The 18,424-nt window shown below is 42.3% G+C and overlaps 1 protein-coding gene across 1 annotated transcript in view; it reads left to right on the top strand.

Moving 5' to 3' along the window:
• LOC137180570 (protein TANC1-like) overlaps nucleotides 1-18,424 on the top strand; it is a 37,501-nt gene that overhangs the window by 16,787 nt on the left and 2,290 nt on the right. Inside the window, exons 10-28 of the mRNA XM_067585959.1 lie at nucleotides 420-547; nucleotides 2,395-2,626; nucleotides 3,487-3,653; nucleotides 5,498-5,806; nucleotides 7,124-7,324; nucleotides 7,534-7,637; nucleotides 7,805-7,913; nucleotides 8,364-8,486; nucleotides 8,911-9,147; nucleotides 9,426-9,635; nucleotides 9,852-9,933; nucleotides 11,441-11,574; nucleotides 11,666-11,789; nucleotides 11,880-12,055; nucleotides 12,629-12,761; nucleotides 13,202-13,231; nucleotides 13,316-13,407; nucleotides 13,571-13,717; nucleotides 18,250-18,350. Coding sequence (XP_067442060.1) covers nucleotides 420-547; nucleotides 2,395-2,626; nucleotides 3,487-3,653; nucleotides 5,498-5,806; nucleotides 7,124-7,324; nucleotides 7,534-7,637; nucleotides 7,805-7,913; nucleotides 8,364-8,486; nucleotides 8,911-9,147; nucleotides 9,426-9,635; nucleotides 9,852-9,933; nucleotides 11,441-11,574; nucleotides 11,666-11,789; nucleotides 11,880-12,055; nucleotides 12,629-12,761; nucleotides 13,202-13,231; nucleotides 13,316-13,407; nucleotides 13,571-13,717; nucleotides 18,250-18,350 — 2,839 coding nt within the window. The remainder of the gene's footprint in view (nucleotides 1-419; nucleotides 548-2,394; nucleotides 2,627-3,486; nucleotides 3,654-5,497; nucleotides 5,807-7,123; nucleotides 7,325-7,533; nucleotides 7,638-7,804; nucleotides 7,914-8,363; nucleotides 8,487-8,910; nucleotides 9,148-9,425; nucleotides 9,636-9,851; nucleotides 9,934-11,440; nucleotides 11,575-11,665; nucleotides 11,790-11,879; nucleotides 12,056-12,628; nucleotides 12,762-13,201; nucleotides 13,232-13,315; nucleotides 13,408-13,570; nucleotides 13,718-18,249; nucleotides 18,351-18,424) is intronic.

Below are 18,424 nucleotides of genomic sequence, written 5' to 3'. Positions count from 1 at the left end.
CTAAAGGCAAAGCTGTACATAAAACTGTCAGCCTGACATTGTTCTAAAGTGGTGCCTAAAAAGAATACAGAGCCATTCATTTTTCAGCACCACTGCATTATTCATTAATATCTGCACTATATGTTGTCATTTTGATTTAAATTTTTACAGGAGCTATACTGTAGCATGAGGTGTGGGGGAATGAAAGCTGATCATTCTGCACTCTTTGAAACAAACACTTTTCCTGTCATCTAATGTGGTTTTGCTAAATGTACTATCTTCCAGTCTTGCTTAAAGATGCACTAATTAATTGGAGCAGTTTAATTGTGTTTTCTTCATAGACTTCACTCCTGACATTCCTTTGCTTACACCAGAGACTTCATCTAACGAGTATAAATGGCAGCTTTGCGTTTGTTGTTGTTGCTTTGCACTCTGTTCAGGTGGGGATAGGCAGGGAAAAGCAGCCTCCAAACAGCCAGCCGATTCCCAAACCAACCAGAGTGCTGTTGCAGGAACAAGCGATAGTACGGCACAGAGGAAGGAGGCTGTCAGATGCTTAGCTGCCAAGGTACTTCAACACACACATGCACACAGACGTTTGTATTTTAATACTTGTGAGGACCGTCAGTTACATAATTTGTTCTCTAGTCCCCTAACTCTTAGCTTAAAGCAATAGTTTGACATTTTTGGAAATATGCTCATTGACTTTCTTGCAGAGAGCTGGATGAGAAGATTGATCCCACTCTAATGTCTGTACGCTAAATATGAAGGGTAGCTTAGCTTAGCATAAACACTAGAAACGGGGGCAAACAGCTAGCCTGGCTCTGTCCAAAGGTCGTTTGTTTAATCCATATAAAAACCGAAATGTAAAAATGGCACTTTGCTGTTTTACAGGGGTTTATGTGATGGACTATTTCTTGGTCTGGAGCAGTTGCCAGGCAATCAGTGGAGAGTTCAGGAAATTAATGTTACTGCTGCTGTCATTTTTATACTTTGATTTTTGTACAGATTAAACTAAGGAGATATGACGTGTTAATCAGTGAGCCCTAGAGGTGCCCTTGCTATACTGAGAAAACTGGCTGCTGGCTAAAGCCTTATATTTAATGGACAGATGAAGACTGGTATTGATTTTAAGAATAATAATAATAATCTGTATTGTCCACAAATATGGAAATTTGCCTTCGACTTCACAGGTTGGTTAAAACACATCATAGTAAATCAGTAAATTTGTCATCTAATGCTCCGCAAGACAGCAAATAGTTTCTTTAACCATTATAACTATATGCCTTACTTGACTAGTTCTAATGTTAAACCCAAAACCACTTACGAGTCCTTTAAATATGCAAATATTTTCAAAAATCCTTAATCCTTAAAAAGTCCTCATTCTCAAGGACTAAAACTCAAATTGGTCTTCACAAAGATACAAAGACACGCATATAAACACACTACGCACTTCTGTATAGTTCATGTTATTTATCCTGATGCTGAGTAGGCTGCTGACTCACCAGCAGTTATTACAGACAAATGGAAGAAATTAAATGTACATTAAAATAATGTCCCTAGATTTAACTTCTTTTAACAGCTGTTTTGATAGCCCTGTTTTTGTTTGTGTTGTTTTGTTTGCAATTCTCTCTCCACATTTATAAGTATGGTAATATAATATAGCATCATTAATAGTACCATAGGGAACTACTACTGTTTCATAAAAGACTGAAGAGGGACCAGTTCAAAGAGATAAACACATGTCAGTGTTCCTTTTTTAAAGAGCTACGGGGTCACACATTTCTGACAGAAGATGTGCACATGTAGAACGTGCTGCTGATTGCATCACAAAGATGACATGGAAGCTTCTAAATTTACTAACTTGGCCTCAATAAGAGTTTCCATGGGAACTAGTCAGAGTACTTGTGATAGAGGATGTTCACTCATCATTGATAACGCTACATGTGTACCACTTGTGGGCTTAGCTTTCACCTCATGAAGCCGTGAGTGAAGACGATCAGGTTGTTGTGTCTGTTTACAGATAACCACTATTCATCTTCCAGCAAGACAGTTACCATTTATCTCATTGCTAAACTGTATTTTGGTTCAGTTTGGCGTCTGTGTTGCAAAAATCACTCTCATTAGTAGTTGTACTATATGTTAAATTTCTTATCCTCTAGTTTACTGTCTGAATAAACCAACTTGTTTTTACCATGGGAATCTGTTTTAGAGATAGTCTGCAGTAATATGTTATGAATGAATCTGGATGAAGCTCTTGCTGATGAAACTAGGGTATGACTCAGCTACTTCTATGATTTCTGCAAATATAATTGCTGTGTTCATTTTTTTATACTATGATATGAGATATGAGATTGTTTTTCTCCACTTTCACGTTGTTCTTAAAGTTTTTTACCTTCCTCTTTCTCTTGTCAGGTGGTAGCCTACCATTTCTGTCAGGCTGACAACACATACACTTGCCTGGTACCTGAGTTTGTTCACAGTGTCGCCGCCCTGCTGGCCAGAGCGCCACAGCTCGCCCCGTACAGGGAGCTGCTGGTACAAGAGCCCCAACTACAGAACACACTCAGCCTGCGATCCTGTGTACAAGACCCCATTGCTGCCTTCCGAAAAGGTGTCCTAGAGCCCATAGCTAGCCTGCGCAAAGGTAATGACGCTTCCACACACACACACACAAATGCACACTTCAAGATAAATGTGATATTCAAGTTTAAAGACCTTTTATATTTTAAAATAGCATCAGTTTTAAGGAGGAAAAATGTCATCTTTCCTTACCCTGCAATTAGGGAGCCTGCTTCCATCTCCTGTATGAAATAGCCCTTTAATGACTCCATGATGGGCTCACAGATTATTTTCCCTAGTTAAGGTCAATAATTGGAGACACTGTGGAGTGTGAAACAGATGTTAGGTCATTTACATAGGGAAATGATGAGAGTTATTTTTGCCCCAGTGAATCAGCATCCCACTGGATTTCAAGGTCACAAAATACTCCGGAGAGGCTGTGAATGTCATGGGTGAATTAGCCGGCTCGGTCTCTCATGATACAGTCAGTCAGCTAGATTGATGTGTTATTATGACCAAGTCCTCCACAGTATGAGCAGAGGAGTGTTTTGTCTACTCCATCTCTATTAAGCAGGTTAGAAAAAAATGTAGAGCCCTTGTGCCTGAGTGTATGAGTCCTCATAGGCTTACAGGGATGCATTGACAGCTTAGATGATGTGAAACATGATGGATATGTCCTGTTTCGAACTAATAAACAACAATGGCCTCTGGCCCCTTTCAGCAGAATATAATCAATATCACCATTTGGTGCTCTTCTCAACATATAGTCAGCTGGAAAACAAAGATGCAGCCATTTTTTAACCAGGGTAAAGCTAGGACAAAGCTATCATACCATCTTTCTTTGTTTCCTCATTATCTGCTCTTAGCCAGACTAATGTGATATATCTGGTCTTTTAATGCATTTTAATTTCTGCTGTCTCTATCTGTTCCTACATGTGTATTCAGAGCGGAGGCTACCTGAAGAAGACTACATCATATTGGTTGACAGTCTCAATGAAGCAGAGTTCCACAAACCGGACTACGGTGACACCATTGCCACCTTCATCACCAAGATCATCTCCAAATTCCCTCTCTGGCTTAAGTTAGTGGTCACAGTCAGGACAGGCCTGGTGGTGAGTGAGATTTTCTACATTACAAAATCACACACTTGTCTCTGAGGGTCGATTCACTCAAACAATTACTCTTCCTATATTTTCTCACTTATCTCTATTTAGCCATGCACAAAGTTTTTGTCATCCAATGTCAGCATGCTAATATGTTCACAATGACAATGCTAACATGTTGATGTTTAGCAGGTGGTGTTTACTGTGTTTGTTTTAGTCCAGTATGTTAACATTGGTATAAGCACAAAACACCAAGTATAGCTGAGGCTGATGGGAATGTCAGTAGTTTTGTACTGTAGGTATTTGGTCACAAACTTAAGTATTGGACAAATTTTTTTGTACAAAAATTTCTTTTTGGTATTTTGCCTTTTTTATTTTGACAGTCATTGAAGAGGTAGACAGGAAACAAGGGGAGAGAAATGGGTATGACATGCAACAAGGGTCCCTGGCTGAAATCAAACCAGGGACAATGTGATTATGCGGCATGCATATTAACCACTTGGTTAATGGGGCACTGCACAAATGCTAATTTTAACATGATGATGGTACTAGATGAAAAGTCAAGGGATCATCAAAGTTATTACAATTCATCTTGTGGGGGACATGAATGTACCGACTATTCCACAAAAAACAAGAAATGTTATTCTCATGGTGGCGCTAGAGGAAAAATCAAGGGATCGCCAAAGTCAATAGGATACATCCTCTGGGCACTATGAAAGTCTGAATCCACAGATCTCACTGTGAATAATTTTCGTTGAACTTACTTTCCTCCAAAAAAATAGGAGGTCTGTGAATTATCAGGAGTAACTAGTACACTGAAAAAATATGTTGCTTTTGAATGATTAAAATTTGATTTATCATAGCTTTGAGTGCCACAAATGATATTCCATTTTCTTCTCTGCTTCTCCCTGCACTCACTGTAGTTGGGCGTTGTGCATTTTACTGCCATGGTATAGACATTCAGGCTTTTGGCACTGCACCGCTCTCTAGTCTGATGTATTTTCTCAATCCGATCAGTAATCCCACCAAACAGCGGGCGCATCTGTCTAACGCCAAAGCCAAGCCTCCAAATGCTGCATGGATTACGCCCTGAATGGATGGCAATACTACTGGGAGTCTGCTGGGAGTCTGGAGCTTGACAGCCAGCCAGCCGGTTACATAATTGGATTAGTGTTTGGGAATACACAAAACACATTTGGGGTCATTTTCTTCATGATTCACTTCAAGTCAGCAAGGACTAACTACCGAAATTTAAAGATGAATCAAGTACATCTATGATCCCACCCTCCCAGTATCCCTGGTACCCGGTTGGACCATAATTCATGCTTTCCTTTTCGCCTGCCATTTCACAGGAAGTTCTTACTCTTGTATAACAACCAGGATGTTTCACGAACCGTTGTGAAAGGGTTAAGCGGAGCACAATTTGCGACCACAAGTCAATTGCTCGTCGTTGAACTAAAATGTCAGTCTTCGTTAATGAGGAACTGAGCTGCAATAACATGGATTTTTTTTTTTTTTTTTTTGATCAGTCATAGCTGGTTTTTGCCGGTGTTGAGCAGTTGAGGATGGCAAGAGAGGAGATGAAATGTGAATCTGAGAGATGCCTGTGAGCAATGTTGGAGCTTGAGTCATTGTCACACTATTTACTGTACTGTATCCCATGGCTCTGCGTGAGTCAGAGGCAAACAGCATCTGAGAAATGGGTCCTGATTTTAGTGCTTTTAATTTGTCCTTAGTTAATGCACCAAAGACATGCTGCCTACAATTCTTTAACTATTGAGGTGTTTGTGCCTGCATGTGACATCGGTCTCAATAATAAGTTCCAGTAATTTATCTATTTTCTTCTCCTGCAGGAAATTACTACCCTCCTTCCTTTCTCTGGCATCTCTCTGGACATCCTGCCAGACAGCAGTGATCTGGGAGCTGACCTGAGCGACTACATCCATCACCGGGTCAGCGGCAGCACCCAGGTCGCCACTAACGTCACCACACCAACAGGCTCCGCCCCTGATCCGCTGCTCCTCAGCAAGTTCAGCAGCCACCTGTCAACACGCAGTCACGGCTCCATCCTCTACCTTCAGTTAACCCTGGATCTGTTCCACAAAGGCCATCTGGCACTGAAAGGAGGAAACTACCTGGTGGTGCCTGTCTCCCTGTCAGAGGTCAGCCGCGGAGAGTGATTAGTGTTAAAATTAGTTAAAAGTGCATTTTCTGTTTCAAGAGTGCCTCTTAAATTAAGTTAGAGCTAAAAAAATAAAAACATACCACATTTTACCTTGCGTGAATTGCTGGTCAAGTTCACAGTCTAACACTTAACACTTGTCAGTCATCCTGGTGAGCTGACTGCTGTGAAATGGCATCTTGCCTGAGGCTGAGGTAATCAATGTCCATAAAATCACCATACAAGGAACACAGGCAACAGCCATTATTCAGGCATGTTTCTCACCAAAAAAAAGAGAGACTTTATACAAGGTACCAAAAATAGTTCACAGTGAATGACAGACGCATTTTAATGTTATATAATCATCAGTAACATAACACTTGCTCATCTGTTGTCCTAAAATAGGACAACAGATGAGCAAGTGTTATGTTATGATTGGATAATTGGTTTGCAAAAGCAAATCTAAAGGTGTGCTGAAGATGTGTATGCCCAGGTAGAGGACAGAAACAGGTAAATACAAGAACTTGTGTAGAAGTACAAGGTGGATCATAGAGTAGAATTTACTATTTAAACTGTTGTAAACTCTAGTTTCAAAGAAGATGAAATCAAAATTATCCCATTTCACTGAGTCTGTGGTGAAGGATCATAGGGCACATAAGAATGTGTTTTTTCATCATTGTTATTTCTATGATTTTTTAGTTTGTTCAGGTGGTGCTCACCAACTTTCTAGTTTGAAATTTTGCTACCAGGATGTTGCACTTATATCGCCGACAAAGCTGTAAATGCCAGTGGTAAACACACGAGAGTACGAGCTTTGAAAGTTCAAATCACTCTGGATGATTGAAAGCCAAAATGCTGGCTAGCTTCCATTATTTAGATGCTGCAGTTAGATGCTTTCATTGGACCAGATCATGTGATGAATACTGAGCCCATGACTGACAAAACACAAACATCTAGGTGACCATTTTAAACAACCTTATACAGCACTTCCTGTACTTGATTTGCACAACCCAGTTTAATGCTGCTAAAATCCACAGCTGCACTCCCCAAACCATCCTGAACATCTTTGACGAGTAAAGTTTAGGTGTGCACATACAACCACAAACTGACTTCCTAGATCAATATTTTGAAATGATTTATTGTTAGTTTGATATATAGGTGAATATTTAAGTTTTAAATGAATTAAACTGCACAAAAACAATCTTCTTTGTTACATAATTGTTCTCACCTACCTTCCTTGTATTCAGTTTAAGCAAAATTTTGCGCAATCACAGTCTTATGATCATTTAAACAGCGCTAACTCATGAATATCTGTTAGGTCTACCTGCTGATGTGTCGTGTGAGCTTTCCGGATAAAGAGGTCTTTGAACGGGTTCTTCCGGTGCTAAATGTGGCACTCGCGTCGCTGCACCCACTGACTGATGAACAAATGTTCAGGGCACTGAATGCAGGCAGTGTGAGGGGGGAGCTGGAGTGGAAGGACTTCCAACAGAGATTAGACAGCCTGGCTGGATTCATGGTGAGACTCTTGATATGACTGCATGGAAGGGAACAAAATGATTCAAGCTATTGTTTCAAATGTTTGAATGTTGTGTTTGTTTTGCTGTGAAGTACATAATTTACACTTGCATCTGCTTGGATGGATGCAATCGTTTTTGGGAGCCAGAGAATGTCAGTTAATTGTACAACAACCTTTTAAGGAATTTTCTGTATCATTTGTGCTTGCAGGTGAGACGCAGAGATGGCACACGGATGCTGTGTCACCCCTCCTTCAGGGAATGGCTGGTTTGGAGAGCAGATGGAGAGAGCACTGACTTTCTCTGTGACCCTCGGTGAGGCTAAAAGTCAAATGTCAAACAGCAAAAGATTCTCATGTACTATGAGTCGGTTATGAATACACCAAGAAAAAGTGTGTAAATCCTCATCCAAAACGGATAACCAGAACAGGTGCTGCCTGCATGCCATTTCTGATAAATAAGTACCATACGCATGTCCACAGGAGCGGCCACGCTCTCCTGGCGTTCATGTTCTCCAGGCAGGAGGGCAAGCTGAACCGCCAGCAGACCATGGAACTGGGACACCACATCCTCAAGGCTCACATATTCAAGGTAATAGGAACTGTGATAATATGTATATAACTTGTTATGTAGGTTTATGGCTGGAAATGATTGTACATAAACCCCCGTGATTCACCTTTATTCCCAAAGGCTTCACATGAACAATATCCTGCACTTTACTGTATCTTATTGCATCGAAACATAACAACACACCCACAAATACAAGTGAACCTCTGTCCCTGCCATCACCCACACGCATTAGCACTGCTCATATACAAGAACACCTACGGTACAGTGAATATTGTACTGTTTGCATGCATGGAAGTACACATACAGCTTTACTCCTGGGACACAATTCAAATTGTGCATCACAGATCTCATCTGAGCAAGCTTAATTTCTCTCGCTCTATGTCTCTGTTTGTGTCGCTATCTCTGTCTTGCTCTCTTACTATCTCTCTCTATATATATTTCTGTCTTTGTTTCTCGCTCACATACTCACAGGGTCTGAGTAAGAAGACGGGTGTGTCCTCCAGCGTTCTTCAGGCCATGTGGGTGAACTGCAGCACAGATAGTCTGTCCGCTGCGCTTGCCTCCCTGCGGAATCTGTACACACCAAACACCAAGGTGACATACACCTGCTCTACATTAAAACACACTCATACACACAAATATACACTCACTTGCCAGTTTATTAGGTACACCTATAGCCCTGCCGCCCCACAATAAATCCTAACTTCATGAAGGTTATAATATTATAATATTTTATCCATCACATTTATATGAATTAAGGTAGACTAAATATTAGAAACAGTATAACCCAATAGAGTTTAACAGTACCATAAAAAAAAACAGCCTGCAAAATGACCATAAAATAAATCAACACCTCTCAAAAACTAGATTAAATAAAAACTATAACCTTTATGAAGGTTGCATTTATTTCAGGGCTGTTTTATTATACTGCATTAGTTTTATCTAGATGTGGCCAATAAACTGTCAAGTGGGTGTATATTCATATACAGAAAGATCATTCATTAATTTCATCCTGCAGGTAAGTCGTCTGTTGATGCTAGGTGGCGCTAATGTGACCTGGTGTACAGAGGTGGTCGGACACGCTCCCATCCTAGCCGTCCATGCCCACCTGGGACATGTGGAGATGGTAGCTCTGTTACTTGAAATGGGCGCTCCTGTGGATGGGACCACTGACAGCAGCATGACGCCCCTGTGTTTGGCCGCTGCCGCAGGACACGCTGACATCGTCAGCCTACTCTGCAAGAAAGGGGCCAAGGTCAGTATTGTTTCTGTACAAAGAGGGAAAGAGACGAATGTGTGTGTGACCGGCGTAATTAACATGGATAAATCAGATTTAAATCTGTGACAGAACACTCTGTCTCTCCGTACCTTTATACCAGTGATATCCTGAACAGCCCTGGTTTTACATTCACCACAGTTTCATGATCTATTCTGGGAGATAGATGACATAAACAGGTCTGATCTAGGCCAGCATATTACAGGCACCGGCCAGGACCAGTGTTGTAAGTCCTTCTGTGTACCCCTCTGTGCCAGGTGGGCCATGCTGATAAGAGTGGCCACTGTGCGCTGGTCCATGCCGGGCTGAAGGGCCATGCAGAAATCATCAACATCTTGCTGGGCCAGGATTGGGGACCAGGGAACCCCACTGATCCACAGCAGCACCACAGCAATGAGACTGTGACTGAGAAAACACAGGCAGTACAGCAGGCGGTAACAGCTGCAGCCAGTGTGGGACATACACAGGTACACTTCAGATCAAGATCCTAATGACAAAAACGTTTTCAACACTCTGCTGAAATTCATTTTTTATGTAGAGCGCAGTGCCTGTCCTTGCTATACGCTGAGGATTTACAAGATGTTGTTTGCTATTTGCTGTGGTCAAGGTCTGTTTTCTGTTGGATTTCTTTCTGCACAGCAAGCCAGCATTACAGAAGCCTGTGAAATTGTGTTTTCCTGCAGGTGGTGAAAAGCTTGCTGGACTTGAAAGATGAACAGCTGGCAGTACAGATGGACGCTCACGACTCTCTCTGGGGAGAAACGGGTGCGTTTCTTCTATCAGTTAGATAAATTTAGCTTTCTCACCTCTTTCTGTCCATCAGTCCGGTTCTAGAGTCATGCTCAAGGGCTTCAGGGTTTGCATTTCAGGCGCAATCTGGCTCTGTGCAAGGAAAAAATATCAAATAGCTCATTTGCCTCTATATGGATGTACAGTAAGCTTTTGGAATGAAGCCATGAGTGCTAGATACCCACTCACTGGTTTCAGTATTGTAATTTTAGGATGCTCTGGTTGATATCAAATAGTTAATTTGATTGTAAATAGTTTTTTTGTTGTTGTTGTTTTTGACACAAATGGAGTATTACATTTATCATACAGAATATCTTGTCCAACCACATTTGTAGCATCTAAAAAGCAGCTGTTATTCAATTGTAATACCCTTACCTCTATCACAGATGCAAGTGCAGCTTACAGAATTCTGTTAGGCCCATTTCCTGAGAGCATGTCGGATGAAGCCTGTATCTCTGCCTACAGCGCCATTAGAGTATAATTCTATTACACAGTCCCCTCTAGTGCTGAGAGAGAAAAAGTGAGAGCATGAAATACGCTCTGAAACATTCACCTTTGCATGTACCAGGGCTTTGTCTTGTTTATGTTCAGTGTTCCTATCTGTACATTCATTATTGGATTACAGTCCATATGTAAAAAAAATAATCAGCCAAGGATACATTTAAAAGTCTGATTCATGAACCAGGGATTTGTAGTTTTGGGGGATTACAGTTGCCAAAGACAGACAGCAGCTCCCCAATGCGTATGAATTACGATTATCTCCTTAATATTATTTTCAGTTTGTGCATTTAAAGTAGCAGCTTCACTAACCTTGTTACTATTTTGTGCAGCTGCACAAAGTCACCTCAAGCAAAGACAACTGGACAGTTGGGTTTTTTTGTCTCATAAATGACAATAACTCCTCTTTAAAGGCGGCATTATGCCATCAATTTGTTCACTGAAGCGTGTGGTCACATTAAACATGATATCATTTATCAAGGATATTTGGAGGTTAGAGAATGGCATCAATACTTTGCCTCTATCCACAGCTACTCAATTAGATGAAGGACTCACATACTAGAAAAGGGAACAATGCCCATCGTTTGTCAAAGTAAGGCTGTGCAAGTTATATAGTGTGCAGAGTTACGGTTAGTAATGACTATTTTTGTTGTTGGAAAGGAGCAATATGGAAGGGAAACTGTAGGTTTCTGGTGTCTGTAAGGTGCAATTCTGATCTCTTGTAGTCTACTTTTCACATATCTAGGTTTGTATTAAAACGGAAAATATTAAACACTTTGCCTCAGCAAAGAACATTTAGTTTGTCAGATTAAACAAAGATAATACGAATAGCTACAACACCTGTGTTACAATCAAATAGATAATGGAAATTACTAGCCCTGCTTTTCCCTCTGTTTCTCACTCCTGCATATACTTCTCTCCTAAATGTGTCAATTATGTATTCTTCTCCGCCTCGTCGTCTCATCTCTATGCCACCCTCTGTCAGTGCTGAGTGCGGCAGCAGGGAGAGGGAGGATGGAGGTGTGTATGTTTCTCCTGGAGCGGGGGGCAGCGCTGGAGTTATCAAACCGCAGGGGGATGTTCCCGCTCCTCGGTGCTACAAAACATGGACACACACAGGTGAGGAGTACAGTCACTGTCTACAGAATGTCTCTCATTAAAGCAGTTCTGTTTTGTACCCCTTCTTTTAAAACTTTGTTTCCTCTTCCAGGTTGTAGAGCTGCTGCTGAATCAAGGTGCAGACATCAACGTCAGCGACAAGCAGGGTCGCACTGCACTGATGCTGGCTGCCTCTGAGGGCCACATAAGCACTGTTGAACTGCTGCTGTCAAAGAGTGAGAGTCCCCGCCATCACCACTCATAGCCAAACATGTTTGATGAATGTATGGACTGTAGTACAATATTTGTATTGTTTGTGGTCCCAGGTGCCTCTCTGTCCTCTGCTGATCAGGAGGGGTTGACTGCACTTAGCTGGGCCTGTATGAAGGGCCAGAAAGGTGTGGTGCAGCTTCTGGTGGAGGCAGGCGCAGACCTGAACCAACCAGACAGACAGGGACGGACTCCTCTTGACCTAGCTGCCCTTAATGGGGATGCAGATACAGTGGGTTTCATGCTGTTGTGTAGATCATGTTGATAATGGAAAATGTGTTTGTCTTCATTTGAAATACTTTATTTTCACATACTTTTCTCCCAGTGATTGAGATAGAATTTACAGATCTTGATAGAGAAGTGTATAGTTAACAATGAGTTGAAAAACACCATAATTGTTAAAAGCTGATTAACAAAGTAAAATACACAATTGTCTCACACTCACAACAACCCATTTTAGGTAATTTAATCATAATTACAACAACAATAATAATAACAATAATAGTAAGAATAATCATATTTCTGAGAACTGCATTGCAAATACAGGAGGTCTGTTTGCAATCACATCAAGAAACTGAAATCTAGCCATCTTGACACTCATTCATGTAATCTACTGATCAGCCAGAAAGTAAACAAAATTATCTGATAATCAGAGATTTAACCAAAGTCATCATGGATTGTGGCTTTTACTTAGATTTTTTTTCTAATGTTCTGTAGAATTCAGTGTGTAATCTAACCACTTTCACATTAATTAAATCTTAATTTAAACATATAAATATAACGTTGTTATTCTCCTATACTGTAGGTACATTGCCTGGTGGACCATGGAGCGGTGCTTGAGAGGGCTGATAACAACGGCAGCAGGGCTTCAGACCGGACTCCCGGTTGCCAGAACCCAGCCCTGGTGGCCTTGCTGCTCAAGAAAGGATCCAAGATGGGTATAAACACCATGCTTGCATAACAGCCCTGCAATAAATCCTACGTTTATGAAGCTTTTACTCATACCACAAAATTCAAAAAAACATATTAAATACCCAAATAAAACTGCACCATAAACTACAGTATAGCCTATAAAATGAACTTACAAAGTTGTATCACCTCTGTGGATAAACTGGCTACTGAGAGTGTATCCATATTTGCATCTGACTTAAAACAATCAATGAGGACTCAGCTCACTTGGATAGGTTTATACTATGTGCTATACTTTTGCACCTGCATAATCTGCATTTATATTACTGTATGTTTGCCTATTTTACCTCCAAACAGTATATTATTATGCTCCATTCTGCAGCTCCTGCAGTTTTGAATCCACTTTACTAACTCTCTCCCTACCTTTCTCTTCCTCCATCCTCGGGTGCTCTCCCTCATCAACCGAAAGGCTACAGAACAGCTCCACATGATCGATCAGGTACATGATTTATATAAGACACGGAGTAAAAGAGACAAGGCGAGACAGATAATAGAAAGATAAATATTTGCATCGCTCTTTCAGGTCACGCTACATGGGCTATGGCTTCCTCTAAACCAGACATTCTCCTCATCCTGCTGCAGAAGCTGATGGAGGAAGGGAACATGCTTTACAAGGTACTTTATGCTTAATGTTGTTTGTATTTGAATATGTGTTGTGAAGGTATGACAAACCTTACAGCCTTTTATTGAGATAAACTTCAAATGAGGTGTTTTTGTGGAGTAGTTTAGCAGTTTGCCTGACCGTTCCTTTCTCTCCCTCTTCCTGTGTATTATGCAGAAAGGACGTATGAAGGAAGCAGGCCAGCGATACCAATACGCCCTGAGGAAGCTACCTCGTGAGGGGCAGGGAGAGGAGTTGAAAGGGCTGAAAGACCTGCGGGTCTCCCTCTATCTCAACCTTTCCCGCTGCCGCAGGAAAACCAATGTAAGGCCCACAGCTGTATCAAACTGCTCATGCACTTTTTAACACCATCAGGTCTATTAGATGCTGGAGGGGATGGCAGGTGGGCTGGCAAGGCAAGATAGAAGATTCCTTAAGATATATAATTTATCTGTTTATGTCTGACCAGCTAGTTGTTCCGCTGGCTTGTTCCATCTGGGCTGGCCCTCTAGCTGCTACTGTAGGTGCACACCAGGCTCATCCCTGGTGATTTCATATAGTCAGCAGCTGCCAACACCTAACCCCGGGCGGCAGTTAACTAACCCAGAAAACTCAGCTTGTCTGAGTCGGAGCATGTGGACCTCCTGTTGGAGGAAATTCCACCTAAGGGTCTCTGAACCATCCACTCCAATCAGGACCACCTCCAGTCATCTTGACTACATCTTGCCACTGGGTACAGATGGGGCTATTCAAGATAGCGAGGTTGCCCAAATTTTCCTCACTGAAATCCAAGTTCTCTGCGCAAGTCATGGCACCTTACCATCGTCATTTATCCAAGTCCTGTGGTGATGGGTAACCGACGAAGCAGCACGCACGGACATGCTGGAGGCTGTAGCCGCAAACCTGTGCGCAGGTGGCTCAGGAGAAGAAAAGGTACCTTAAACATTATCTGCCTCAAAACATCCTGGCCAGCCTACTGCAGCTAGTGGGATCCCACTGGCTGCAGTAGAAAACAAATAAAATGAAAAAGACCAAAGTGATACCACTCACTGTTGGTGCCTGGGATGTGCACGCTTTGATGGATACATCTGGATCAAAAGACCTGAGCGACGCACCACCCTCATGGGCAGAGAGCTAGCCAGATACAACTTGGATATTGCTGCCCTTAGTGAGACCCGGCTGGCAAATACTGGACAGGTGACTGAAGTGAGTGCAGATATGAAATGTTCTTCTGGAGTGAACGAGGGCAGGAGGAGAGATGTGACATGTTTGTTGGTTTTGCAGTAAAAAACTACTTGGTCAACATGCTGGCAAGCCTACCCAAGGGTATAAACGACTGTTTAATGACCCCAGAACTCCACCTACTGGGTAAAAAGGAGGCCACCATCATTAGTGCCTATGCCCCTACCATGACCTACTCTGATGAGATCAAAACCAAGTTTTATAATGACCTGGAAGTCATCATTGCTGCCACAGCCAGCTCTGACAAACTCTTGATATTTGGTGACTTCACTGCCAGAGTTGGAAATGACCATCAATCAAGGAAAGGAGTCATAGGTGCACATGGCATTGCAAAAATGTAACAGCAATGACCTTCTGCTGTTGAAAACATGCTCAGAGTTTGACCTCCTCATCTCCAACACGATATTCCAACTACCAAAGCGCAAGAGAACTTCCTGGAATGGATGCATCCACATTCACACCACTGCCACTTGATTGACTATGTCATCGTGAGGAGGAGCAACTGGCACAATGTCAAGATGACCAAGGCTATGTGTGGTGGTGAATGTTGGACCGACCACTGTCTTATCATTTCCAAACTTAACCTCTGGATTAAGCCCCCCAGACGTCCCAGAGGAAAGACGTGTCAAACGGTTCTAGACCATTGCCTGGAGTCTGTAAGCTTTGAGCATACAGACACTGAAGCAGACTAGACTGCCCTCAAGAGCGTGCTGCATTCTACAGCCCTCAAATCACTTGATGTATGTATACATCAAGATTGGTTCGAGAATGATGAAGAAATATAATTACTCCTTGATGAAAAACATCACCTGCGTAAAGCATACCTGAATGACAGCAGCTCAAGATTAAAGAAAACTGCCTTCCTCAACATTTGCTAGGTTGTCCAGCAGAGACTCAGTCATGCAAGACACCTGGCTGTGCACAAAAGCTGAGGAGATTCAGTCCTATGCTGACAGTAATAACACCAAGTGCTTCTATGATGCACTCAAGCAGATCTATGGTCCACAACACTCAGGAACTTCTACTCTCCTGAATGTAGATGGAACAACACTCCTCACAGAGAAGGACATAATACTTGCAAGGTGGGCTGAACACTTCAGCACAGTCCTCAACTAGCCATCATGCAAAAATGAGGAGGCAATTGCGAGTCTGCCTCAAGTTGAAATAAACCAGTCCCTTGCTCTTCCACTTTCCTCTGAGGAAACCAGGAAAGCCGTAAGCCTCCTCTCATCAGGCAAAGCTCCAGGGTCCGATACCATCCAGGTGGAAATATACAAGGCTGGAGGGCTTTTCTTAGTCGAGAAACTGGTTTAGGATGCCTCCATAATCCATCTCTACAACAGGAAAGGCAATTGGGAGGCCTGTGACAACCACAGAGGCATCTCCCTAATATCCGTTGCAGGCAAAATCTTGACAAGAATCCTTTTGAGCCATCTAATTGTCCACCTAGACCAGGTTCTGCTGCCTGAGATTCAGTGTGGTTTCAGAAAAAAAACAGAACTACTGACATGGTATTTACTGCCCGCCAGCTACAGGAGAAATGCCAAAAACAAAATGCTGATCTATGGCATTTGTTGATCTAACAATAGCATCTGACACAGTCAGCCATGAGGGCCTATGGACGATCATGGCCAAGTACGGGTGTCCGGACAAGTTTATTGGCATAGTGTGCAAACTCCACTATGGCAAGATGACCAGCATCAGAGACCAGCAAGAACGGAGTGGAGGAGGTCACTGTTCAAGAACTTTTGCTTCCTGATGACTGTGCTCTGGCTGCTGGCTCAAATGAAGAACTACAGGCCAATATGGACCACTTCTCCTCAGCTTGCAACAACTTCGGCCTAACAATCAGCACAAAGAAGACATAAGTCCTGTACCAACCTGCTACTGGTAGACCGTACACTGAGCCCACCATCTTTGTGAACAACAAAAAGCTTTCAGCTGTTGACAAATTTACTTACCTTGGAAGTTCTCTGTCTTGTGCTGTGCACATTGATGAAGGACTTAACATCAGGATTGTAAAGGCCAGTGCAGCCTTTGGACATCTATGTGACTCAGTATGAGAAAATACTTGCATTAAGCAAGACACAAAACTGAGGGTCAACCAGGGCGTCATATTACCAACTCTTCTGTATGGGTGTGAAGCCTGGACAGTCTACCAGCACCATGTTGGGAAATTGAACCATCTCCACCTGAGCTGTCTGAGGAAACTGCTGAGGATCAAGTGGCAAGACAAAATCCCTGACACCGAAGTACTCAGCAAGACCAATATTCCCAGTATTCCCACCTTGATTGAGAAGGCACAGCTCAAATGGACCATGTGACCAGAATGCCCTGCACAAGACTGCCAAAAGCAAGCGCAAAGTAGCCCCAAAAAGCACTACAAGGATACCCTGAAAGCCTTCTTGAAGAGCTTTGGATTTGACCTGAAAAGCTGGGAGCCCCTAGCTCAGGACTGACCTACCTGGAGAAGAAAAGACCAGGAAGGTGCAGTCCTCCGTGACAGCAAGAGAAGCTCCTGTGCTATGTTGAAGAGGCAGTAGCGCAAATCTGCCAAGGAAGGACTTATGGCTGCACCTCAGAGCTCTACATCCTCCCTGACCTGTCCAGTGTGCCACAGAGAATTCCGGGTTCAGACTGTTTCAGCCAAATGCATACTCACCAAAAACCAAAATAATGAGACGTGCCATGGTCATCATCAAATATGATGAACAAACAAGATAATTTATCTGTATTGCCATAAAAAGATAATGTCAGCATCAGTATAGCTTACTGTAAAAATACGTCTGCTTTTCAGATGTAATTTCATGGCTCCCTGGTAAACAGAATGTACGTGTGAGACCTGGAAGCAGGTGGTAACATAATGAATAGCTGCATGCTGTTAGTGTAGGGATGGATGTGTGTGGCCTGCAGCCAGGTTTGGAACCCACCCCAGTGATGACAGACGTCCTAACAGACTGTGTAAAAATGCCATCCTTGGGGTCACTGTGGCCAATGAATAATGGAGCAGATAATGTGATGTGATAAGGTCACTCTCTCTGGCAGACCGAGCGTAGTCTCTTTCTCTGCGTCTCCACAGGGGGGTTATTTACAGTGGACGTGCAAGTGGGCCCGCTAAATCCACATATTATATCAGAATGCAAGCACTAAGGGCCAGGAGAGAGACTACATGATACCATCATTAAACATTCAACAGCAATGTTCACAATCTCACATTCAAGGCTGCCATTTTGACCTCACTCTCAAGGACAGAATCACAATGCATCTGTGTCATTAAATATTCACCTGAGAGTGATGATGAGAGCAGTAAAAACCAGCAGAAAAACAAGCAGTTCTGTCTGTTTCGCTTTCTCTCTCTCTCTCTCTTTGTTACTGGACACAGCAATAAAAATTCTGTATCATTAAACAGGCTTCAATCTTCAGATCTATATATAATAAAGATCCAAACACAAACACTATTTTTATTGGAATGGATTATTTCTGCAAAACAAACATTTTCCTGTCGAGTCACTAAACCGCACAGCTGCTCATACAGAGGGTTTGTTTGTTGCTCTGCTCTGTCTGTTTAAATTGAAACTTAATCACTAAATTGACTTTTCTGTCTGAAAACACAGGATTTTGGCATAGCTGAGGAGTTTGCAACAAAAGCTCTGGACCTCAAACCCAGGTCTTACGAAGCATATTATGCCAGAGCACGGGCCAAGAGGAGCAGCAGGTACAACCATATTAAATTAAGTATATTTTTTTCAAAGCAGAATCATTTTTCTCAGTGGAAAGTCAGCACTCTGA

Source organism: Thunnus thynnus, chromosome 1 (genome assembly GCF_963924715.1).
Source record: "Thunnus thynnus chromosome 1, fThuThy2.1, whole genome shotgun sequence".
Classification (NCBI taxonomy): domain Eukaryota; kingdom Metazoa; phylum Chordata; class Actinopteri; order Scombriformes; family Scombridae; genus Thunnus; species Thunnus thynnus.
The sequence above is the reverse complement of the archived record's forward strand: the minus strand, read 5'-3'. Positions and strand labels throughout refer to the sequence as shown.